Genomic DNA, 26,194 nt, shown 5'->3' with positions numbered 1-26,194 from the left:
AACTGACCAGCACTTTGTGAACATGAAGGTCTGTACCCCTGCATTGTTGAAATTGGTAAGAAGAGTTGGATTGTGCGTGCAAAAAAGGGTGGTTGTGGTTTCAAACCTCTTTTAAGGGCACTGTGGTTTTATAAGGTACATCTCTCCTATTGTAAATGAGAGTCTGTTCTCACTTGACTGATGTTGGTTAAAGTTTTATTCTTAGTCTGCAGATAGCCAGAAACTTTTTCAGTAGTCTCTTTGCACATATGGCATATGGCTGTTTGTTACAGGTCCCCTCTTAAATTTTTTTTATATTCTGTCAAATTACACCACTTTAAAGTGCGCAAGACATCTTTATTTAGACTAAACGTACTACAATATATCCTTGAACACAGCAGAATCATTTCTTTGCATATAAGTAATTTTTTTTTTGTCAATAGAAAACATGTTCTCTAATGGCCTGAACCAAGCCCTTTTTTTTTCTTTCTCAAACTTTAAATGGGATACAGACATGAAGCTTTTGTATTAAACGAAACAAGTCACACCACACAGAACTCATTTTAGAAAAGTACTGGAAGACTTCGGTCAGTTATTTTTCTTTGATACTAGATGTGAGATTTGGTAGTTCATAGGCGATAGCCATACCACATCACGCTAAAAGTCATGTCCACATATTGAATAAACAAAATGTGCGTATCTAAACTCCTCATATTCACAATCTTCTTCAGCTGTGGAGCGTCTTACTCCTTTTAATGTTTGACTTAGTCTTACAGAAATTTTATTACCGGGGCTATGCTTGCCTGCACCACAACTCAAATGTAACACATGTTTGAAGTGTAACAAATGTGACTTTACAGTACACATGAATCGGACTGAATACAAAGTATAACTTTCCAAATCATTTTTCATGTAGGGCATAGATGAAACCACAGTGTTTTGGGGATGGGCTTTTTCCAGGTTTTGAATAGAAATGTAGGAGGTTTCTACACGTTTTTGTGTTCTCATTTTTCTAGCATGCATATAATTATGTTCAGTGGAGAACCTGCATGTTAAACGGCTACAAGCTGAAACATCAAATCTAAGCTAGTTCTGTCAAGTGCTAAAATACTAGATAAATGATTTTACAGATCCTAGCAATAAATATTTATGCTGTCAGTTTGAAATAAACTACCTTTCTCCATCTTCTCAAAGAATCCAGGACTGTTGGTGATGAGTTAAAAAACCAAAAATGGAATTTCTTTCATTTATTTGATACGATCTGCATTCTTCACCATTATTATAATAATTCCTATTTCATTATTCCTGATATTCTTACCCATGACCCTCACTGGAACAGGAGAATTGAAAATTGATGCATTGTTAATATTCTGACAGCATCTTTTTAATATTGCTACTGGATATATACATTCTTATCAGAACTACTGATGAAAGACCTAAATTAACCTAATCTACATGTAATATACAATCTACTGTGGACCAGTTTTACTTCTGTGACTTTTTAATAAGGTTTACATGGTGTTTTCAATAAACTATTATTAAATAATCTTTAACTTTATCATGGAATAACAGTTATCCAAAATTTGTGAAGGCCCTTGTTCTAATAACTCTTCCACTTGTTTACAAGCCATGAGGTATCGGTGCAGAAGTCGTAGGTCAGGGCTGGTCGCTTCTCGTTCAGCTGGGGCTGACCTGACTTGAGGAGACTGACGACACCTCAGTTTTACTGGCGCTGGATACTTCGGACTCATCCGTGATGGGTTTCCCACACACCGTCTCCATGATGCAGGCGCGGAACTGAGCAGAGAAGGGAGCAGGTTTTCACATTTCAGCCTTTTTTTTCCAGGCGAAACAGCGGAGGTATTTAAAGAAGCTCCCAAAGGGTGCTACGTTTGAAAGAAAGTCTTCCACTTAAATTCGATGTGCCAGATTGCTTTCTGTTCCCCGATGGGGAAAAAAAACTCAAATTGAACAAAATTAAAAAGATTAAAGTCCAGTGGTGTCCTCCCTAATTTCAATAATGTGTTACGTGTTGGTTAGTTTTTAAGGGTTATACAATGTTAAGTGAGATTTCAGTGAAAGGTATACGTTTTCAAAACATCACAAAACCATGGACTATACCAGCTGAGATACAGCTCAAGGGATTCATCTACATAAATGCACTGACTTTGGAGAAGACTTTGTGTTTTGGGAAGCTTACCTGCTTGTTCATGAATGCATAAATTAGCGGATTGTAGACACAGGAGCTCTTGGAGAACATAGCGGGGATGGTGACCAGTCGGAGGTCTTTTACTCCGCCTCTGACGTTGACCATGTACATGGCAAGAGCAGCATAGGGACCATAACAGAGGAGGAAAGAGCCCACCATGACCACCACCATCCTGGAGACGTCCCGCTCGGCCTTCTGGGTAGTGGCTGACTCTGCCTGCTGGGCTGCCACCTGGCGGTAGACAAAAGGATACTCACAATTGGCCATTGGCAAAACATTCTTTTGTGTCCAACATCCATACAGATAGCTGTCTTTTGAATTTGCTGTGGGGGTGGTCATTATGTGAAGGACCCTACTGTCACAACAAAAAGTGTTGTTTTGAAGTACTGTATAATCACTAGTCTAATCCATCTCTCATCAGAAAACTGTCTGTACTCGTAGCACAGGGCACAAGGTAGGTCTACACCCTGGGTAAGATGCTAGTCACAGGTCTTGTAAAATAAGTTTTGTTCCTTCCGCAAGCAGCTATATCACCCTGCAACTCACAACTGGCAGCCCGAAGCTCAGCAGGTATGAGCCTGGCAAGTACATGGATGGGAGACCTTCTGGGAAAGCTAAGTTACTCCTGGAAGAGGTTTTAGACTAGTAGGGGGTGCTACCCTGCACTAAAGTCCCAGTATAGTATGGACACTACTGTACAAAGGTGCCGTAAAGATGTAAAGCCTCATCCATGCCTGTCCTGTTCAAATATTCCACTTTGGCATTACCATTCATGGCCTCCTAATAATCCCCATCTATGAATTGGCTTCATCACTCTGTTCTCCTCCCCACTGATAGCTGGTGTGTGGTGCACTATGGCTGCCATCACATCATCCAGGTGGGGGCTACACATTGGGAGGGGATTCCCCATTACCTGTAAAGCACATAGACTGTAAAGTCCAGAACAACATTATATAAGTGTAAGGAATATTGTTATGATGATGAGGATGATGATGTAGCAGACAACTAATATTTGTCATTATGGATTTGTCTGCATGTGCTATGGCTAGCAGCCATATCACTCTGCAACTCACAACTGGCAACCCACTGAAGTTAAGCAGGTGTGAGCCTGGTTGGGAGACCTCCTTGAAAAACTAAGGTTGCTGCTGGAAGAGGTGTTAGTGGGGCCAGCAGGAGGCGCTCACCCTGTTGTCCATGTGGGTCCTAATGCCCCAGCATTGTGATGGGGATGTAAAACCGAGGTCCTGACTCCCTATGGTCATTAAAAATCCCAGAGCATTTCTCAAAAAGAGTAGGGGTGTAACCCCTTGCCAATCGTGGCCTCCTAATAATCCCCATCTATGAATTGGCTTCATTACTCTGCTCTCCTCCCCACTGAGAGCTGATGTGTGGTGAGTATTCTGGCACACTATGGTTGCCGTTGCTTCATCCAGGTGGGGCTGCACATTGGTGGTGCTGGAGGGGAGTCCCTATTACCTGTAAAGTGTTTTGAGTGGAGTGTCCAGAAAAGTGCTATATAAGTGTAAGCTATTATTATAAGTCTCTGTTTAACTATTCATAAGACCTTAAATATTTTTTTGAAATATTTATCATTTATAAACAAGTCAAATATAAAGGTCGAACATGGGACCTTCTGGGTGCTAGGCACATACTTACCCCACTGTACCAAAAGATCACAGTGTTCCAACAGAAAAAAGGCAGGTTCCTAATTCCAAAATCTTCGCCAAGGTATTACAGCTAAGGTTTTTATATGGTTCCAGAGTACGAACATTTTCAAAATGCCAATATAAGCCAAACTGAAAAAATACAAATACATGTATATAGAATGTCTAAATATTGAAAACACAATGTCATATTTTTTTTCCTAGCTTTATAAAATCAGTAGGCATACTACAGTTTGTGTTTTTCCCTAACAGCGTACTTAATTTATTTGAATGATCTTATTTTTTTTAAATTTAATGGAGAATTTGGAAACTGTAGCATGCAGTTTTCTAATTAATTACAACTACATAGAATGAAAACAAAAAACTGAAAGAATTAATCATCTATGTCACATTAATGAGGCTAAGATAATGGAATCCCCTAATCTAAGGTGGAAATTTGTAGGGCTCAATACAAACTTTTAATGATGTGTGGGGCATCGCAGGTGATGCTTGATTTGGGGACTGGACTGTGAGTACAAAGCCCTAGACATTAGTTTCTTCTTTTAACTTACAGCTCTGAGGGCTCCCAGGAGCTGTGAGTAGGAGAAGATGATAAGGCTCAGGGGACAGATGAAGCAGAAGAAAAAGAGGAAGTAGGTGTAATATTCGCTCTTGTACTTAGTGCCTGTTGTATACCAGTCTGGACCACAGGAGCACTGTATGCCTTCTGGGATGAATCTGTAGTTCAAAACACATTTAGGGGAGACTGAGTCAAGGAACAAAATAGCTGGTTAGCAAATAAAGGTCCCATAACCTACACTGACATTCAGGAATTCAGTTAGATCATGATGAATGTGATAGACGAATATGTATGAAGTATCTGGTGTGACTCGTACAGATAAGGGAATGCCCAACCCTCCCTCCACTATTGTCAATATTGAACTAGAAAAGTTGCTGCCATGATGTAGATAGAGAGGTAGAGGTGAAGGATACAAGAGAGAGATACATGAAAGGAAGTCCTGGGTGGAAGATTTATATACACAGACGGGCAGAAGTTTGTGAGATTAGAGTCTAACTGTCTAATGTCTGTTAGAAACTCCTTTAATGCTGTTAGTTTAGTTTAGGGCCAGTTGGTCTCCAAGTATATACTGTACTTGTATAAGGAAAAATATGTAACTACTTTTATACAATATATATTCTATCTCAGGTGATGGTTTGGGAGAGAATTTCATTACCTGGAGACCAACAAAAGCTGTCCAAATTAATGTTTGCACAGTGGTTAGGCCAGGTTATTGCCTTTTTATAAATGCATCTGAAAGGAGACCAACAAAAACTGTCCAAATTAATTTTTGCACAGTGGTTAGACTAGGTTATTGGCCTTTTTATAAACACGTCTGAAGGGATCTTGTGTTCATGTAAAAAAGGGTCTTCGGTCTCAATGTTCTGCTTATTAGTCAAATAAATTACTGTGCCCTTTTTAAAGCTAGGCAATGTTTCATAAATATTCAGTAACAGGAAGGTTTATCTTAGATAAACAGAAGCAGTAAAATTCAAGATCCGTTTGTTCCCCTGTGAAAATGTAGGTTAATAAATTATAGGTATTATAAGTATACAGCAGGACTGCGACAAATGTGCAGCTGTGACAGATATCAAAAAGAAACCTGTAAACAGCTTTCCGTAACACAACAATGCAGGATATTACTGGTTTTCTCAATGAATGGTTTATAAATTAAAATATTAATAATTTATATTGTTATGGCTACGGATTATACGTTTTGAATTATGATTTCCTGTTATTCATGTCTGGTATGGGTTAATTGATATGAGTGTAGTTACTGTAGCTATAGAGAATGGTGTAATAACTGCATTTAGAAAATCTGTATTCTTTACAGAGCTTTTCCATTTTTCTTTTTAGATTTTGTCAAGTAATACTCAAGCATCATCTATATAAGGGACATTCATATTTGGAGTAGACAGTAGATCTGTCAATTTATCAGTCTCATTTTAAAAATCCATAAATTAATATAATTTCTTAGCAGTCGATTACTGTAAATGATTACTGGTTTGCAATTGAAACAGTTGTTACAATTAAAAGCTGGTAACCGCTACATGCAACCTTAGCCCAGCCTTATCAGCATGTCAAGATGACTGGTTACATCTTCAGAAATTTCACTGGTTAATAAATAAAAATCAATAAAATAGCATCCTGCCAAACCTTATTGCATACAGTAAAAGCGTGATTTCACAGATTTTATGCAAGGAACTAATAAAAAAGGATTTTCTGAAATCTTACAAATTACCTGCTCCAGCCAAACCATGGAGGCGATGCAATAGCAATTCCTATTGCCCAGGTAGAAGCTACAGCCATCAATGCATGCTTGGAACCAAAGCGAAAGTTTCCAAAGGGCTTGCAGATGACTATATACCTTTCAAAGGCGAGGAAGGCAAGAGACCATCCAGTCACCAGCCCTGTGAAACAGCAAGCAAAATTACTGAATAAAAGCTGTGCAATTGAATAGTTTGTCTGGATTTCAGACAGCCTCAGAGTGGTTTTACTGAAAATAAGAATATAAATATGATTCAGTTCAGGTGGGTAGCTGCGTCAGCATGCGTAGGTTGCAAAGGAACAAGTAATAGATTTGTTCCAAGCTGAAAAGAGAAGAAAGAAAACACAACGTTTCGGGCTTGGAGCCTTCTTCAGCTCCACGGCCGAAACGTTGTGTTTCCTTTCTTCTCTTTTCAGCATGGAATAAACCTATTACATGTTCCTAAATATGATTCAGCCTACACAAACATGTGGCCTGATGTCCACAATACAAGACTTCTTGAGGTTAAATCTGAAGATTAACCATTAAATAACAATGAAGTGTCTACCTCATTTAACGTCAAATTTCCCATTTCTGTTAAAGTTTTAAGATTAGAAATATATGGGTAACACTGTTAAATTCAAGTTTAAAAAAAATCTGCAACTCAAAGAATGTTATAGCATTAGCTTTGATGTGTAAACTGCCTGCATCATTTTTATTTGAACAAGCCAACTGAAAGTCATTGCGTTCTGTCAAAGGTGCCATGCATGAAAACACACATTTGAAAAAGTACTGGAATATTACATTCTATTCCTGTACTTGCTTTCTCTTCACATCTACAATAGATCACTACTTACCATTCATTTCATCCACATATCAAAAACTGTAATAATGGTGTTGTTCTGCTGGTTAAAAGCAGTATTAAAGGGATCCATATATGTTATTTATGGTCACCCAATAATTAATGTTCAAATAAAGAAAAATTTCAGCATCAACTACTACAAACTAGATTAAATTTTGGTGCCGTAAACCAGGTGGACATAACAACTGAAGTGACTTAAGTCAAAAATTCTGGAGAAAGGAAAGAAAAAGACATCTTACCTGCAATTGCTCCCACATAAGCTTCTAAAGCACATATTACCTTTCCAAAAAAGAAGTAGCCTTGTGTACTTGCTGCAAAGACAGTAAAAACTGCAAAGGTAACAAATATAAATCCTGCAGCGGATATGTTTACCAATATATAATTAAGTGGCTGCCGCAGCTTCTTGTATTTGATTGTTACTATGAGCACAATGGCATTTAAAGGGGTGCCCAAAAAAAATACAAGCCCCATGAATATAGTCTGAAAGTGGAAGGCCCATTTTGGGGCAATGTGGTACTGGGGTCCATCCCAGGGCCCCACAGAAGAGATGTTCTCAAAGAGGTAAAATTCTTCTGTGCCTGCCATTTTCACCGCGCACCTGTCTAGTGTGAATAGGTGGGAGCTATGAGGCATCCCATTTTTAAAGTCTCGGACCTCTTCGGAGCTGTTGGAAGATCAGGATCAAAACCTGATCTTCTTAAGAGCAAACTTTGGGATTAAGGTTTTGTAAGAACCCTGCCTTCTGTCATTTAAAGTCTTTAAAGAGAGTAATCTTATTTGATAACAATGTGAAATCTGTTAGTGGCTGAGCAGACAGACGTTTTGGGTGGCATGCTTATGTGAAGGCAGGAAGGAAATTACTTTTGATCTTGTGTGTTTTGTAAGTTTGGTCAGGATTTTCTTGTTGTGACCTTGTTACCTAGTTAAATTTATTTTTTAAGTAAATCAGTCTCATTTCAACCCTTTAACCCGCTAAAAGATTCAGTGGAAGTCATGTCATGTCACTGTGGACCATATGTGGCTGTGGTTTAACCCAGTTTTCATTGTGTGTATATTCCTGTTGACAGTAATGTCAAACAATTTATTTTTCTAAACTACATATATCAAAATATTCACTAAATGCATAATTTATATGAATAGGATGCACAAGCACACTCACATATTTTGTTGATTTTGTTTTCATTCTAATTTACCTGCTTTAAATGTTTAAAAGCTATTTTTTTAATTATTATTATTGTCATTATGCTTGTATTGTTCTAACAATACTTCCATTAAGAGCAGAGCTCTAGCTGATTCCATTACAGGAAACTTAAGTATCAAGTAAAGAAGGATTTAACGGCAGTGAAAACAGGTATTACTGAGGTCAGCTGACATCTCGCAGCTTAGATTCTTTAACTGTTTTATCAAATTTTAAAAATAACTACTTATTAGGATAAGTACTGTATCTATACTGGTGAGCATCTCCATAGTTACATTTAAACAGAAGATAAAGATGATGCTCTGAAGTTTTACACAGGTTATATAGAGGCAAAGTTTTTCACTTCATCACTTGAGGTCTGTATCTTGCTGCTTGTCTTACAGGACAAAGGGTACACGTGACAGAAGGTCAACAGTGAGACAAATAAGACCAGTGCTACTCCTTTAGGATTGTAAGTTTAAAAATGAGTGGAAATCATTTGGTCCAACCTACTTGTTTAGTTTTTCATTTGCTAATTAATCTGAAGATTTCATCCATTAGTTTCTTGAGAGAAACCAGAATGTCAGATTTAACGTTTTGGCTGGGCAGCTTATTCAAAACTCCCATAAAGCTTTACTTAAGGACGCCAGCAGCTATATCACCCTGCAACCCACAACTGGCAACCCACTGAAGCTAAGCAGGTGTGATCCTGGCCAGAACCTGGATGAGAGACCTCCTGGGAAAGTTAAGATTGCTGCTGGAGAGGGTGCTCACCCTGCAGTCTGTATGGGTCTTAATGCCCTGGTATAGTGATGGGGACACTATACTCAAAAAAGGTGCCATCCTTCAGATTTGATGTAAAACTAAGGTCCTGACTCTCTATGGTCATTAAAAATCCCAGGGTGCTTCTCAAAAAGAATAAGGATGTTATTTGGCATCTTGGCCAAATTTCCCATTGGCCTTTACCTTCATCATGGCCTCCTAATAATCCCCATCTATGAATTGGCTTCATCACTCTGTTCCTTTCCTCACTGAGAGCTGATGTGTGGTGAGCGTACTGGCGCACTATGGTTGCCGTTGCATCATCCAGGTTTGGTGCTGCACATTGGTGGTGGTGGAGGGGAGTCCCCATTACTGTAAAGTGCTTTGAGTTGAGTGTCCATAAAAGTATAAGGAATTATTAGTATTATTATTAAAGTAGTACCTTATGTTCTCACTTTTAAATGTTATTTTCTTATGTTCCATTTTGGCCGTTTGGTTCTGTGACAAGAAGCTTCATGTTCACTGCTGATAATAGAAGCAAGTATAGCTGCATATCATGTGAGTGAGAAATGTTGGCAATGAGAGCTGAGAGTGAGCTGAGAGGAGTTTTGTTGCTGAGAGAGTATCAGAGATTGACTTTGATACTGGATCAAACAATCTTTGGAGTTCAAGCTGTTAGGATTTCTGGCTTTGAATGCTTCCTTTTCCATACTGGTGACAGAAAATCCTTATAATTCTCAAAAAATTTGGTATGAGCCTATGAAACACGATGCTTCCACAGTGTTGATACACAGATTGTTGTTATTACTAGAACTGCTTTCTTAAGGATTAATCTTAACTAATTTGTTCAAATCAATCCATCCTTGTTCCCCCTTGATAAAGTTAGTTAAATCTGGTATGCCACAAGGCTCTGTTCTAGGTCTAATTCTTTTTAGCGTCTGTTACGTAGTGTCTGGTTGGAGTGCAATGCTGTGGTCAGACTGACAAACAGAGATTTAAATGCAGATTTGGGTTGATTCAGGAGGACTGACTGGGAAGCCAGGGGCAGTGAGGCTGACTGCAAGCCTGGAGAATGAACAAGAATGGGGGGGGGGGGGGGCTGCTATGGTGTAGTGGCAAGACAGATTGGAAAAACTGACTGGAGCTGGTGCAGAGAGGCTGACTAGAAGCCTAAGGATAGAAAACAGAGAGGAGAGTCTGCTGTGGTATGGCTGACAGGACTAAAAGCCAGAGGACTGGACCACTAAATTCAGTACTGCTAGCAAGGAGTATCAGGATGCTGAAATGGAGTGACAATTAGCAACAACAGGTCCCTGAAGTGTCATGGATGTCAGAAGGGACAAACTGTGGAGAGGCAGGAGAGCGGAAAAAGACCCATATGCGTAGCGGCGGAACAGGGGATTAGCCCGGGCTCAGCAGTTCAGGAGTCGTATAGAAACCAATGCCCTCAGGCAGCGGACGTGGGGCGACCTGGATGCTAGGCGGGTCTCAGGACATCCGAACGTCAATGCTGAGCGAAGGAGAATCAGGACCCGGAAATATATAGCCCCAGAGAGAGAGAGACCGGAAGGACAGCAAAGTACAGGAAAATAGGAACAGGACAGAGTAGGAGTGCCCTCTGGCTGCAGAGGGCGTGACATGAAGCAGGCAGGGAATTGTAATACACCAGTATCTCAGTGTCAGAGCACTGAATCAATGGGGTTTTGGGCTTAAATACATTGATTAATTGGATGATGGGATCCCTGACCAAATGGGAGAGGGACGTGGCTTGACCTGGTCCTCACAGGCTGGTTTGGAATGTGAGTGCTCATGGAAATGTTATCTGAGTCCCCAGACAGTTGAGCTATATGTTACAATTGGGTTAGACCGTTCGGAGGTAGGACATTAACTTTCATTTCTGTCTTGATGACACTCATATTTACATGCACATGAAACCTGACATCAATCAGTCACTTAAAAATTAAAACATTAAAAATGGATATACTAATGCATCTTAACTCAGATTAGACCAAATTTATGTTGATTGCCCCCCCCCATCAACTCTGCAAACATGTCAACCTTAATTTGGCTATTGATTGTCCTGGAATCAGCCCAAGTACTCAAATGAAGTAACTTGGTGTAATTCTGGCCCGAGACATATATGTGAAGCTCACATTCATAGTTTTACAAATGTGTTTTTTTTCCTCCCTGTAACATTGCACGTATCCCTATACATCTTTCCTTTACACATCTCTTTATCTTCCTGATGCAGAAAAACCAACACATACTCTTGTCTATTCCAGACTTATTATTGTAATGCAATACTAGCTGGATTTTGCAAACATGATCTCAACCAGTTGCGGCATGTTCATAACTCAGCTGTTTGTGTTTAAGCCAAAACTAAAAAAACATGACGGTTTGAATGTTTTGAGTCTTGACTGTGCCAGTGAACTAACTCCCTATACACCTACAGTACATGTTGTTTGTGCTCCTCAGACTTTATCTTTTAAATTCCCAATAAAAGATTCTGAAAACTGGGGAGCCACTCCAAAACATTGCTCCTGCCTCACCCTTTGCTGAACCATTACTGAAATACTTTTCCTCTACAGAGATGCCTGCCTGTTAATAATTAAGCAACCATAGACCTTTGCAAACAGATACAGTATGTGTATAAACATAAATCTACTCAATAGATTTTAATTCCATTTACATGGTAACCATGGAAAAAAGTGGTATCACAAATGGTCATTTTCAGCTTGTCTGTGGTCTGTAGACTAAAACTGGGACTTGATCCCAGTTTACTGCTGCACTGGTGGTGTAGTGGTTAGCATAACTACCTTCCATGCTGTTGAGCTTTTCACGCAACGCAGTCGCTTTTGACTTCTTAACCACCAAACTGGCCAAATAGTCCGCCTCTCATTTGTAACCATTCTTAAGTTCTTAAGTATTGTAACAAATCTCTTTCAGGTGTAGCATGTTACTTTAGGACCTGTTAATGATATCCCAGACCTCTGGGCTTAGTACCAGCTGAGATTTGAGCTGTCCTGTGTTTTCCCTTTCCCTCCCTCGAGATCTTAACCTGTACTTGGTAGCCGCCTTAAGAGATACATTGTTAGGACCTGAGATTTTTAAGATAGTGGCTAACCCCGTGGATACTGTTTGTCCAGAGGTTGGGAAGAAAAAGTGGAAGATTTTTTTTAGCTGAAAATCTGACATGATAAACACGTTTTAGTTACTAAGTTTTCTCTACGAAAATGTGTAAGCCTGTCTTCTTAAGTCTTGTTTCGCACCTACGACTTTGCTGATCTTCAACCTAATGTCATTGACAAAGTAGGTCTGCCTTTACACTGTTTATATACTGTATTAGGGAATCAATTCTCCTCCGATTTCCTCAATTCCTTGTGAGAATGCTGATAGTGCTCCTTCATTTGCTGGAGTGATGACATGCTGCTCACAGAGTTCACCCCTCCAGCCTCGTTTGCAGTGTCACAGTGTTCAAAGCCCTCAAAGGCAATGGAAACGTTGTTCCAGTCGATGTCTTCGGTGTCAAAAGTGAAACATGAACCAAAGGTCATAAGTGGAAACTATGAGGATGTGCAAACTGGGACAGAAGTGGTCCTGATAGCCATTTTAAGCAATTGATTAATAATTAATCCAAATACTGTGCACCATCATATTTTTCAACTACAATTTGAAAAATCAATTAATATAGGTTGAGCACATCTATAATGACACTTCCTTATTCTACCCATGTGAGGTTGCAGGGATCATACTATGATTGTGAGTCGAGACATGAAAATACACTAATAATGTTTATAGATTGGCTTCTAATCTTCTACAATATAAAAAGAACTATGCTTAATTGATCTGATTTTCATTGAATGCTTTTATTTTGGTTATGAAACATACATTACATAGGATAAATTAATATAGATTAAATTATTTTTTATGTTTCTACAGCAAAGTTAAAAGATTCAAATTTTTTGAAAACACATACTATATCACCTAACATTCACAAAAATGAGATATACATGATGTTAACTATTTATTTTTAAACTTGTCAAAGAAACATAATTCACTAGTGATTATATGGAAACAAATTCAAATTTAACTAGACATATTTATAAAAATGCATGTTGTGAAAGTCTAGTACAATGCCAAAATACTGCACCACAAAAATCATAGTTCAACATATGAAAATATGTGAAAATATGACTAAAAGGTATTTTAAATTAACTTTATGATCTTTTCGACATAATATTTGTATAATTTGTCCATACATTGCCATGACATTCTTCCACTCAGAGATCCATAACATTTCTTGAATTCACCATGGACAGTTATGAGTAGTATGTAGTACTAATATACAGTACAGTATGGGTCTATGATGACATTTCAACCCTAAATCACGCTGTCCTATTGAGAAATCATTTGTATATGTACTATCAAGAGGAGGAGGTCTAGATGAGAGTGTCTTTTGGAGAAAACAGGAGTCGAAGTCTACTGTTTGGGGAACAGTGCTTTTCGGGGAACCAGATTAGAGCTCTATCAATATTTATAGACAGATTAAAATCTGAAATGCACAAGTGTCTTGAAAAGATGACACAGTGCAAAAGGAGAGTAATATTAAAGACATGTTTAACATTCTCTACAAATCATAGTGGATTTTTGTCTGCAGTCCTATTTATGGCTCAGGGTAAATTTGGATTTATGAAACTAGAGGTGTGGTGAGTGATATGCAAATCAAAAATAAATTTATGGCGAAAAGCATTTTACATTGTGCCTTTGACAGTGCAACAGTAATACATGTCCAGCACAGGACATGCAAAGGACAAGATTTGTTTAAGACATTCCCAGATTCATTGTATTTCCTATTCTTATAACTTGCTTTATAAGAATAATATAAAGCAAGGCTAGACTGTTGCTAGATAATACTGTTTGTCTATCCTGGAGTATATGTTACTTTCTGGTTTTTGAAAATAACAAAACCATTTGATTGATCTGTGGAATATTCTCCTACTGTCACTTTTCTTTATTCCACACTCTGCTTATGTTCTATTTTTGTGTTTTTTTATTTTCCTTCAAGACCAACAGTGCTTAGTTACCCACTTGAGAGCTAGCCTTTTAAAAAGGCAAATTACAGAAAGAATACAAGAACAGTTATTTGCCTGTGTAATGATAAATACGCAGGAATTCAGCATTGACAAGAATATTAAAAGCTACATTAGATTAAACGTATAATACCTAGCATTATTAATAGCTAATATTAAAAAAGTAACTTCTTTAATATAACTAATCAGACATAAGGTACAATATAGGACAAGACAACTATATGGGTTAGATACAGTACCTGGGGTATTCTTCCAGCGCATAGTGAAGAATACATGAGGTTTCTGAGCAAGTTGAATTATTCAGTTTTAGGAAGTTCTGAATACAACTGATTGATTATATTTAGGAAAAGATGAAAAAATATCACTGTATGTAAATGCCCTTTGGCTACTGTATACATTATATAGTATACATTGGGCTAGTGGAAGATCTCCACCACAGACTAAACACTAAAGCACCAAACATAAATGAGAATTCAGGTGGATAGCTGTGTCAGCATGCGTAGGCTGCAAAGGAACAAGTAATAGATTTATTCCATGCTGAAAAAATGAAGAAAGAAAACACAGCATTTCGGCCATGGAGCCTTCTTCAGGTGTGGCTCACTCCTTTCTCTTCTTTTCAGTAACTATTTCCAACAAACCCAGGGACACCCCAGCACTAAACTGGGCACATCCGCTTGATAAATGGCCAGGCTTCCCCTTTAATAGGAAGATGTATCTTGTCTTCTCAGAGACCTTTTGGTGCACTATACTTAACTTTGCCCGTTTGGCATCCAGATTCCAACTTTTCACACATGATGGAATACATAGATAAAAATATACTAAATTCACTCTTGTTGTATCAGTCACTAATTAAACCCACTCCAAGACAAATACTTGCAAGTTTCTTCTGTAACGCTCTTAAATCTTTCGAGAATCTGGAATTGAGACTACAGCCTGGCTGGATCCTGTATGTTAAAGCACAGCAGTCAATTATCAACTAAACTCCCTTTAATTCATTCTCCCAGAACTTCAGAAGCTCACACACAGCCTTTAGCTTATGCTCACCTAGCTATTCACATATCCTAAATTAATTCTGTGGAATGTGAAATCAAATCCCAAAAGAAACAAGTGAACCCCAGAACCAACCATGCGGAATAAGACCGAAGGAACATGGAAATACAAGTGGGGAGCTGCGTCAGCATGCGTAGGCTGCAAAGAAACAAGTAAAGGTTTCTTCCATGCTGAAAAGACAAGAATGTGACAAAATGTTAGGTGTGTGCAATATATATAGCGAAAGCTGGTAATGATAGTGGTTTAAAAAAGAGATTGGCTTGTCTGTTCCAACCAATAATATTATATGGTCATTGTCTCGGTTTTCTTCATCTGTTCTCAGCCAATGGCAGCCACAATTTTTGCTAAGGTGGTCCTCCACTATTGGTTTGATCCTTGAAGGTATTCTTAATATTAATAACTCCAGGAGAGCTGTAATTTATTCTTCTGGAATATCCATAGTGTAAACTGACTTATAATCACATCAGTGGTTCACAATTTTCTGAACAAAAAGGAAACAGATGTTGCCATTATATGAAAATCTCACCACAGACAGCAGGATGTTCACATACACCCAAAGAAGGCTCCACAGTAGAAACGTTGTGTTTCTTTTCTTCTATTTTCAGCGTGGAATAAACCTTTACTTGTTCACATACATGTTGTTTACAAATATATGTTGCAGTTAATTTGATAATAATGGTGCTAATTGTGAATAACAGTAAAGCTTTAGAATAACAAAATAACATTTTTTGCTGATTTTCATAAGAATATCGTCTGAAGACAAGCCAAAAGACCTTTATATGAAATGTTATTTAGATAAATTATATGTGATGAAGCTGATCATTTTCATAAATATTCCTTTGGATTAAATGTTTTTGATCTATTTAATGATTCAATGTAATCCTATTTTCACATATTCTTAAAAATATTCTTCAAAACACTGAGGCATACATCGCCAATGTACTGTATGTATGTATGGGGATCTAATTAACTTTTTTGTCTTTTAAAAGACCAGTTGTCTCATAAGTGGTATTTTCATGCATGGTAACTAAACTAGAAATGTGCCTCTGTGTCAAAAAAAGTCTCAGTCAGTTTTTCTCAGCTGCTCGTATGATTTTATTTTCAAATGCATAAATGAAATTCTGCTATTCTACTATTTATGAGAACAATGAATATACAGATGCTGCCCAGAATTTACTAAGGCTATTTTCTAAAGATTCTCCCTTTAGTTTATGAGTGAGGAGGTATCCCTGCAGACGTCTGAACTCAGAGCTGGTCGCTTCTCGTTCAGCTGGGGCTGACCTGACTTGAGGAGACTGACGACACCTCAGTTTTACTGGTGCTGGAGACTTCGGACTCATCCGTGATGGGTTTCCCACACACCGTCTCCATGATGCAGGCGCGGAACTGAGCAAAGAAAAGCAAAATTTCTAAGAGAAAGATGTATAAAAAATGCTTAACGTTCTAAATAAAAAGACAAATGTTTCATTTAAACTTTTAAGCGTTCAGTTAAAACCATTTGAAAACTCTTTATGCACAGTGAGGTAGTTATAAAAAATGTGAGTAAGGAAATGTCTACAGCACACACTTCACAAGTTTGGGTATTGGTATATAAATACCTGTTTAGACTAGATGTGCCACTGTACTAACAGCATCACCTAGGTCAATTTGAAACAAGAGGCTATTTTTAGCAAATTCTTTCTTTAAATTACAACAGTCTTCATCAGGTAACTTACTGAAATAAAACTGAATATGTGGCCAAATGTAAAAAGTAGTCAGACGACATAAATATCAAACACCTGTATTTTTGATTATGTACTGTACTGTATATTTTAGACCACATACTGTACCTGTTTATTCATGAATGAGTAGATTAAGGGGTTGTAAATGCAGGAGCTTTTTGTGAACATAGCAGGGATGGTGACCAGTCGGAGGTCTTGCACTCCACCTCTGACGTTGACCATATACATGGCAAGAGCAGCATAAGGACCATAACAGAGGAGGAAAGAGCCCACCATGACCACCACCATCCTGGAGACGTCCCGCTCGGCCTTCTGGGTAGTGGCTGACTCTGCCTGCTGGGCTGCCACCTGGCAATGAGCAAGAGAATAAACAATGCAACTGTCACGGATGTCAAAAAGCCAAAATTGTATATAGCAAATAAATTGAAATTCTTCAATTTATTTGTTTATTTTTATAGTGCATTTAAGAATGGGTGGTTTCTTCATATGACATAAAAATGTTTGCACCTTTCAGAAATGAATGAATGACATCAATTTAAGAGCAACAACATTTTATGAAAGAGAATGAGCGAAGATTAATTCAGTATATTAATAATAATTAATAATAATAATAATTGCTTACACTTGTATAGTGCTTTTCTGGACACTCCACTCAAAGCACTTTACAGGTATTGGGACTCCCCTCCACCACCACCAATGTGCAGCATCCACCTGGATGATACGACGGCAGCCATAGTGCGCCAGAACGCTCACCACACATCAGCTATCAGTGGGTAGGAGAGCAGAGTAATGTAGCCAATTCATAGAGGGGGATTATTAGGAGGCCATGATTGATAAGGGCCAATGGGAAATTTGGCCAGGACGCTGGGGTTACACCCCTACTCTTTTTGAGAAACGTCCTGGGATTTTTTACAACCACAGAGAGTCAGGACCTCAGTTTTACGTCTCATCCGAAGGACGGCGCCAGTTTACAGTATAGTGTCCCCATCACTATACTAGGGCATAAGGACCCACATGGGCCGCAGGGTGAGCGCCCCCTGCTGGCCCCACTAACACCTCTTCCAGCAGCAACCTTAGTTTTTTCCCAGGAGGTCTCCCATACAGGTACTGACCAGGCTCACACCTGCTTAGCTTCAGTGGGTTGCCAGTTGTGAGTTGCAGGGTGATATGGCTGCTGGCTAGTAAGTATATTAACTTACTTCTCTGAGAGCTCTGATGATCTGTGAGTAAGAATAGATGATAAGACTCAGGGGACAGCAGAAACAGCAGATGAAGAGGAAGTAGGAATAATATTCACTCTTGTACTTGGTGCCTGTTGTATACCAGTCGGGTCCACAAGAGCACTGCAGTCCTTCTGGGATGAATCTATATTACACAAAAATATGTTTGCCATTTTCAACTGTTCAACTACATACAGTATATATATTTATTTATTTCTGTGGCAATGTTTTGTGAAGGGAGCCATAATAAATATATTGATTAATTTAGTGTCCTGTAAATACAGGCAATTGTCTCTAAATATTTGATAAATGGACATAGAGTGCTTTAGAACCCAATCTTCACCTCTCCTCCTGTTCTCTACAGCCAAATAAAAAGATCCTTGAGGACTATTGTAGGTGCTTGAAACAGAAAAATGAAATCTACCAACAGCACAAATAAAACACTGAAAATTTTAAACACAGCTAAAAACCCAGGAAAGGGTCTTTTTTTGTGCACATGAAAATGTAATATGGATCGAACAAGCATATCTACTATATATTGTTCAAAATCCAAATCTGCAGCTACAAGTTGAGCCGTAGAGCAAAATACTGAAAAGTGAATGCTGTAGGTGGCACTCCTTAGGGCATTTATGAGAAAAATGAAAAGAGATGTAAAACGAAAATTTTGTTATGTCTATGAATAGCTGGTTTATATATTAACTTGGTTAATTTTATACACTCTTTCATAGACAAATATTACTGAAACTTAACAATTTAAAGATGCCCTTTATGAATTGCAAACAAGTAGTTCTGGCCAAAATCCAATCACATGCTTTTGATTTGTCCAATCAACATCCATTAATATCTTTTTGAATGGAGCCTAATGTACAAATAGATCTTTAAATCAATGTTGAAATGTTGTGACATTTCTACAGAAAAATGTAATTACAGTGCATGTAGGATAACAAAATGACACCAATGATTCCAGCATGCTGTGAAGTCCCACAAAGTGAACTCTGTTCAGTGCGAACTAAAATGGAGCATTTGTGTTGAAACCCTTAGCTTTTCATTGATGCAGAACATCAAAATGCATTAATATCAGAAACTTTAGTTTTGTGGACAAAACATCCACCTTTATAATAGGCCATCCTGGTTTAGATTCTACTATCTACACATATAAATAAAGTACACAGAATATATAATATAGAGTATATATAGAATATTTAGAGTATACTGTATATAATATAGAGTATATATAGAATAGAACAAATGCTAGTAAGTATGTTCCACTTTTATGTTGGAAATATAATAATTTCAACCAAGATTTAGTAACATCTAATTTACCTGCTCCAGCCAAACCATGGAGGTGATGCAACACCAATTCCTATTGCCCAGGTAACTGCTACAGCTATCAAAGCTTGCTTGGAACCAAAGCGAAAGTTTCCAAAGGGCTTGCAGATGACCATATATCTTTCAAAGGCAAGAAAGGCAAGAGACCACCCAGTCACCAGCCCTGTGAAACAAAAGACAAACGACACTGAAGATGCCATAACTCTGTTCTCAACTGAACTCCAGTTTGAAAGGGTTAGTGAAAGGTTTAATTACTTCACATCTTTAAGAGCGTAGTTAGACCGATTTTTAAATTAATTTAACTCAGAAAAATGGCCGTTACAATAACATTGTCTTTAAGTGACTTACACCTCCATCACTTTAGTAAAGACTGTGTATTCAGTATGAGTATGTGTGGGGAGCTGAGTTATCACGTGAACTGCAAAGGAACTAGTAAAGGTTAAATCCACACTAAAAATAATAATGAAGGAAAACTGTTAGCTGGTTTGTCAGTTTAGCTTTCAATGAGTGATATTAAAATATAAGGAGCAATTCATGAAAAAGATCTTTGACTAAATATTATCCTTATGGTGACGCCATACAAAAGCAACAAGAACAGGCCAACAGAGTGTTGTGATTAACTTGGACTTCATTAACAGCATGGATTTAATTGAAAAGAATTAATGTTAAAAGTATACAATAAACTTATTTTGTTTCTGGTCTGAAGGGAATGTTATTTTAAGACAGATTAGTAGGAACTGAGTTTTTCTAGTATGGAATATCATGTTAGAATCATCTCTGTTCAAAATTGTAGCAAGTCTGAACCAAGGTCATCCAGGGAACTCGAAACTTAAAAAGTATCAATGACACAAGGACTAGAGACACAAGAGGAATTGTTAGGAGAATTTATGAAGAAAAGCTGTTCTAACCACGTTTAAAAAATGCAGTTATGTCACAACAACGGAGTTTAGGTCCAGACTTTGACTATGCCATTGATTTTTTTCTTTTTCAGCCTTTCTTTTGCAGATCTGTTTGTAAGGTATGTTTAGGATCATTGTCTTTCTATGAGAACCATTTTTGGTTCAGCTTCAAGTCACAGACAGTTGACCTGAAATTCTCCACATGAGTCATCAAGATTCTTCTGATATAATCCAAAATTCATGGTTGTGTCAATGATGGCAAGCCATCCAGGTCCTGAGGCAGCAATCCAGTCCCAAACATCACACTCAGACTATCATGCTTGACAGCTGGGATGTGATTCTTGCCTTCAAAAGCAATGTTTTACTTTTGCCATTTTTTATTGAGGCCAAAAAGCTATACCTTTGTCTCATCTGTCCAGAAAACATTGTTCCAGAAGTCTTGTGGATCATTGTCTTGTGGACAAACAGACGGGCAGTAATGTTTTTTTTGGAGAGCAGTGTTTTTCTCCTTCATTCCATGAGCACCATTCTTGTACAGTTGTTTTCTGATTGTTGAGTCATAAATAATCACATAAAATGAGGCAAAAGTGGTGTGCAGTTCTTTGGATATCTCTCTGGGGTTCTTTGTAACTTCCTTGATGAATTTCTGGTTTTGTTTTGGAGAGATTTTGGTAGGACAATTGCTTGTAGGTAGAGGACTTGAATTTTCTCCATTTCTAAGCTGTCTGTCTGGTGGATTGATGGAGCCTCAAATCCTTAGAAAAGTTTTTATAACTCTTTCTGGACTGATGAGCATCAATAACTCTTTTTCTGAGGTCCTCAGAGATTTCCTTAGCTCATGGCATGACTTGTTTCCACACACCTGTGAGGTGAAGACCAAACTCACAATGTTTCTGATTGTCAGATAGTTTGGGGTCTTCCAAACTTAGCCTCAAGATCTATACTCTAAGATTCTGATTATTTCTTAAATGGAGGTAATGAAACTAACTTATTTTTTCGCATCCCATGTATCTTTGATTACTCATTGTTTGTTTAATTCATACATTGTTTTATTTCAAGAAACATGGAATTGATTACTATAAACCGAATTGGATATTTACATAAAGACTTCTTTTCATTCAAGTAGGCTATCATAGTAAAATTATGAAATGTCCATATTTATGTTTGAGGTTAATATTTTCTTGGTGCTGTACTGTACGTTTTTAATACGCACACAATAATTGTTATCAATTAATGCACATTAATTGTTACTATAATCTTGTTGGAGATTATGCATTTAAAACTGACTGAAATTAATTATTTTAGACAGCTTTAATCTTTAGATAATAGGTCATGTTTTTTGTTTTATACAATATTGATTCATTTTCCAGAACTATGTGGGTACAAAAGTTTTTATTTTTATAAAATGATATGCAGTTTTGAAACAACCACCTTAATCTTTAATTTATCTTTAAATTTAATATTTTGGTTGGATGCTTTATAAAAATAGAAGTGATGGATGAAAGTATTTAGATGCAAATAAACAGCAGTGGTATAATGAACATTTCATCAATGACATGAAAGATTAAAATCCGTATTTTTAAAATTTGTCATCCATTAAAATTAAAATAGAAGACAGAATTTTCTGAACAGTTCATTGTTATATATTTTTTGTGGTTGTGATTATGGTTTTTGCCCTTTTTCATGACTTCAGAGATGAAAAGCCTTTGTGTGATTTCCAAGAATCCAATGGAAATTAAAACTTGATTTGAGAAAGTAAAGAGAAATCGTAGTGAACATCCACTGGTGATTCCATATTCCAAAGAAATACAAAGCAAGTTTATTATTTTTTTTCAATTCACGCCAATTTCCTTCTTTATGGTATTTTTTAAAATAATGAATTGCTGTTTCCCCAAGTCTGATGTCTTGCAGTACATTACATTTGCTTTTTTATAGTTGAGTCTTTTACAATTTAAGGTGAGATGAACACTGTTGAACAGCAACACAAGATTCTGTATGGACATAAAAAGTCTATATAATAAAGATGTATCTCTTTGAAGTCGTCAGTAAAGAAAAAAATAAAACTCGAATGATTTTGCCTCATTACAAAATGAGGAATCTTACTTTAATTTTTAAACTAAGCCTGTTAGTAAATGCCTTAACACCTTATCCCTCTAATCTAGACATATATCCACAAAATTAGAGATAAGAAAAAGATAGGTAAACCTGAAGAGAATCTCCTTGAAATAAAACTATACCTATCTGTAAGAGAAATGGTAAAATTTCCCATTCTTACCTGCAATTGCTCCGGAATATCCCTCTAAAGCACATACTGTCTTCCCAAGAAAGAAATAACCTTGTGAACTTGCTATGAGAACTGGAAATACTGAAAAAACCACAGCTAAAAACCCTGCAGCGGATATATTTACCAATATATAATTAAGTGGCTGCCGCAGCTTCTTGTATTTGATTGTTACTATGAGCACAATGGCATTTAAAGGGGTGCCCAAAACAAATACAAGCCCCATGAATATAGTCTGAAAGTAGAAGGCCCATTTTGGGGCAATGTGGTACTGGGGTCCATCCCAGGGCCCCACAGAAGAGATGTTCTCAAAGAGGTAAAATTCTTCTGTGCCTGCCATTTTCACTGCGCACCTGTCCTGTCAGAATGAAAGGACCTGTTAAAGGTATACCACTATAAAGTCATAAACCAATTAATCAAATTATGATCTTCTTAAAGAAAAAAGATTGGGATTAAGGCCTCATAAGGGCCTTTCCTTCTGTCATTTAAACTCTTTAGGAAATAATCTAATTTAACCTTTATCCAGTGAGAGCGCCTTTTTAAGAAAGTTAATCAGATAAAAGTTTTAAGGAAAGGTATTATATGGAGCAATTAAGAGAGAAAATGTCACTTGATCTCATTAGTTCCCTAAATTTTAATAATGATTAGCTTTATTTGTGCAGTGACCTCATATAATATTTACATTTCAGCTCAGGTAAAACAATGTACCTGGATTGTTATGTAAGACATAAATATAATATTGCACACATTTTGGAGCAGACACAATGCCCGCATCAGTGACAGGACAGTGAGGCTCCATGCTGCTGGCCTTAGAGCAAGGCGACCTGTCAGAGGCCCTCTGCTCACACCTCCTAGACGTCACACCCGACTGGCTTGGGCCAGACAGAGGCTGCGATGGACTCATCAGCAGTGGCATCAGGTCCTCTTCACGGATGAGTCACTCTTCAGCCTGTTCCACACAGACGGAAGGGCCAGAGTGTGGAGGAGGAGGTGTTGCGTTTCTTTTTTCCATTAGTATATATTCGGTAAATGCAGCTGTTTTACTTTTTTCCCTAGCTGTGTTGTTGAGTGCATAAGGAGAAGCAGGATAGCAGGCTTGCAGGCCTACTAGTGTTTAACGCCCTTGATTTTAAAAGATAGGTATATTAGTCAAGGAATGGGGATAGGGTTTAGAGAGACAGTAACATCTGCTGGAAGAACACAAGGTAAGAGAAAGAGAAAGGAAATCCCCCCCACCTGATCACACTGATCTGATGTGCTGTAAGATGGGGAATGAGAGGAATGAAAAAAGGGTAAGCCTTCTCTAAGGTAACGGGTGGATGGTCAAAGGGCTGTCCAATGCTTTGTAAATTAAATGCAGTAGGTACTACATAATGGTAGAGTTTCTGGATCAATGGTCACATCTTCTATCTACCATGCCAAACGCTACTGATGGACCTTGTGAGTAAGAAGGTTTGTGTGTATCGATGTGTTAATCTATAGGTAATGGAGTCAGTGGGTTTTACTAGCACTATGTAGAGGTGAAAAAGTTGGAAATAGTTTATTTAAACTACTCAACAGACTTGTATATTTAAAAATAACATCTAAGCAATTGGTCTTCTGTCTTTGCTACATTTAGACCTTCTTTCATTATGTGATTTGGGAAATGTATTCCAAGTAATTTGAATAATTGCTGATTGTATTGTGTTGTGTTTTGCCCAGTTAATGTCTTTAGGAATCCAGTAGAATACATTCAGAAGAATGATACTAGGTAATTGTGAGAAGTGTATTTTGATAATATCTCTGGGTTTATATCTGACAGTATGAGTTACACCAGCAAGGCTTACAATGACATTATTCAAGGCCTATTACCAAATTTGCTTCATTTGTCATTTTGTCATTAGAAGCTCTTACTGGCTTGTGGTATTTGATGAGAAATGTTCAACAGCAACCATCTCCCAGCTTGATCTTGGCAGATATCAGGAGTTAAGGTAGTTTTGGCCTACTTAATACTAGAAAAGGAAAGCTCCAAGGAAAACCAACTTGCTGCTATCTCTCATCCTAGCGTTAATCCCGCATCAGCAGGGTCCGCTTGTCGGCATGCCCGTCTCCATTTGGTGGTTTGAACCAAATCTTTGAGCTGACGTTGCCATTAAATGCGACCGAGAATACTCCAACCGGCGCGTCGCTCCACCTGCCGTCGGAGTGGGGGGGGGGGGAAGGAGAACAAAGTAATGTAGCCAATTCATAGAGGGGGATTATTAGGAGGCATGGGAAATTTGGCCAGGACGCCAGGGCCAGTTTTTGGCCAGTACACCCCCACACTTTTTAAAAAAAAAAAACACCCTGGGATTTTTAATGACCACAGAGAGTCAGGACCTCGGTTTTACATCTCATCCAAAAGATGGCGCTTGTTTACAGTATAGTGTCCCCGTCACTATACTGGGGCATTAGGATCCACATGGACCACAGGGTGAGCACCCCCTGCTGGCCTCACTAACACCTCTTCCGAGAGGACTCCAAAGAGGTCTCCCATCCAGGTACCCATCCAGGTCTCCCATCCAGGTACTGACCAGGCTCACACCTGCTTAGCTTCAGTGGGCTGCCAATTGTAAGTTGCAGGGCAACATGGCTAATTTGCTGCTATCAATAATTTTAATTTACCAGAATGTAGCACCCTTCCTTCTGGACTAGAATGTCCAAATGAATGTCCCAGTATTTTGACTGTAGAAGAAGGTAGAAGAAGGTGTTTGTTAGATGGGACATTCAGTTGAGCTCCTGACTACTTGGTCATTGAAGATCCCATGACATTTTTTTGTAAGAATAGGCATGTTCATTGCCGAAACCTGGTTTAATTCTGCGTGAGGTAATTGTCACAAATCATATCACCCAGGCAAGGGCTACATTTTAGTGATGAATGAAATAGGTCCAAAAGTATATAAATGTAGAAACAAACTTTGAGATTATTTTTGTATACAAATGCAGTGAATGGCAAATGTAACTTTAAGGCTTATTATCATTATTATTTAAAGCTATAGTTCAAGGAACAATAAAAATGTGTGTTTTTGAATAGGAGACCTAAGTGTGCATAATTAACCATGTTTTGTGCCAGGTAAGGTAATTCATCAGAAACTTTGTTTGTGTCTGAATCCAGTTTGTGAATTCAATTTGTTTTATGTTTCAACGGGGTTCAGTATATTTAGGACAAAATCTTGATTTGGTCAACATAACTTATAAAGTCCTTAAAATCATGACTGTTTACTGCCCATAAGTCTAAAGCTTTGAGATTAAGCTAACATGATGTTAGATTCCCTGGTTTAATATTTTCTGCAAATAAGAAAATATGCAGACAGGTTAAGCTTTCTGGTTAGTCAGGTTAGCAAAACACAATTCTGTTAAAATTATTTTTCTTTTTTAATAAACGTCATTACAGTAGAAATAAACAATCAATAATATTACAGTGGTATTATACTGTACATCACAATTACCTACAATGTACAAACATCAACATGTAAATGTTATTTACACTACTGATTTATAGTTTATTTATTGGATTTCTTTTCCAATGTGAAACATGGAGACATATTTTTATAATGTTTTTTTACAATACAATTTTATCAAATGTAAACATAACATAAAGGAATGCTTTCTAAGTCTGTTATTACATATTTTAGATTGCCACCCCTA

General features: G+C 37.7%; 2 protein-coding genes across 3 annotated transcripts; both read right to left on the bottom strand.

Moving 5' to 3' along the window:
- Positions 1-968: 968 nt before the first annotated feature.
- On the bottom strand, positions 969-7,584 carry LOC148829794 (ultraviolet-sensitive opsin-like). The gene is made up of 5 exons (XM_088924283.1): positions 7,239-7,584; positions 6,132-6,300; positions 4,404-4,569; positions 2,180-2,419; positions 969-1,776 (listed from the first exon to the last, which is right to left on the bottom strand). The coding sequence occupies exons 1-5, from the start codon at positions 7,582-7,584 to the stop codon at positions 1,657-1,659; spliced, it is 1,041 nt and encodes a 346-aa protein (XP_088780409.1). The 3' UTR covers positions 969-1,656.
- Positions 7,585-16,344: 8,760 nt separating this feature from the next.
- On the bottom strand, positions 16,345-25,776 carry LOC148829793 (ultraviolet-sensitive opsin-like). Of its 2 annotated transcripts, XM_088922861.1 has the most exons (6): positions 25,770-25,776; positions 22,523-22,855; positions 19,343-19,511; positions 17,999-18,164; positions 16,908-17,147; positions 16,345-16,464 (listed from the first exon to the last, which is right to left on the bottom strand). In XM_088922861.1, the coding sequence occupies exons 1-6, from the start codon at positions 25,774-25,776 to the stop codon at positions 16,345-16,347; spliced, it is 1,035 nt and encodes a 344-aa protein (XP_088778987.1). The 2 variants fall into 2 exon arrangements, with proteins under 2 accessions (XP_088778987.1, XP_088778986.1); XM_088922860.1 differs by lacking the exon at positions 25,770-25,776 and having other exon boundaries at positions 22,523-22,868.
- Between the last annotated feature and the right edge of the window lie 418 nt (positions 25,777-26,194).

The sequence above is a fragment of the Atractosteus spatula genome, chromosome 8, assembly GCF_055471065.1.
Source record: "Atractosteus spatula isolate fAtrSpa1 chromosome 8, fAtrSpa1.hap1, whole genome shotgun sequence".
NCBI lineage: Eukaryota > Metazoa > Chordata > Actinopteri > Semionotiformes > Lepisosteidae > Atractosteus > Atractosteus spatula.
Note: the sequence above shows the minus strand (reverse complement) of the source record. Positions and strands in the feature narration are given on the sequence as shown.

Excerpts from the sequence above, each read along its gene's own strand:
- LOC148829794 (XM_088924283.1), bottom strand. The coding sequence starts at position 7,584 with ATGGCAGGCACAGAAGAATTTTACCTCTTTGAGAACATCTCTTCTGTG. Across the intron at positions 2,420-4,403 it reads TCCTGGGAGCCCTCAGAGCT|GTGGCAGCCCAGCAGGCAGA; the intron begins GTAAGTTAAAAG and ends GTCTACCGCCAG. Across the intron at positions 1,777-2,179 it reads ATGCATTCATGAACAAGCAG|TTCCGCGCCTGCATCATGGA; the intron begins GTAAGCTTCCCA and ends TTCTCTGCTCAG.
- LOC148829793 (XM_088922860.1), bottom strand. The coding sequence starts at position 22,868 with ATGGCAGGCACAGAAGAATTTTACCTCTTTGAGAACATCTCTTCTGTG. Across the intron at positions 19,512-22,522 it reads ATATTCCGGAGCAATTGCAG|GGCTGGTGACTGGGTGGTCT; the intron begins GTAAGAATGGGA and ends TTTGTTTCACAG. Across the intron at positions 17,148-17,998 it reads TCATCAGAGCTCTCAGAGAA|GTGGCAGCCCAGCAGGCAGA; the intron begins GTAAGTTAATAT and ends GCTCATTGCCAG.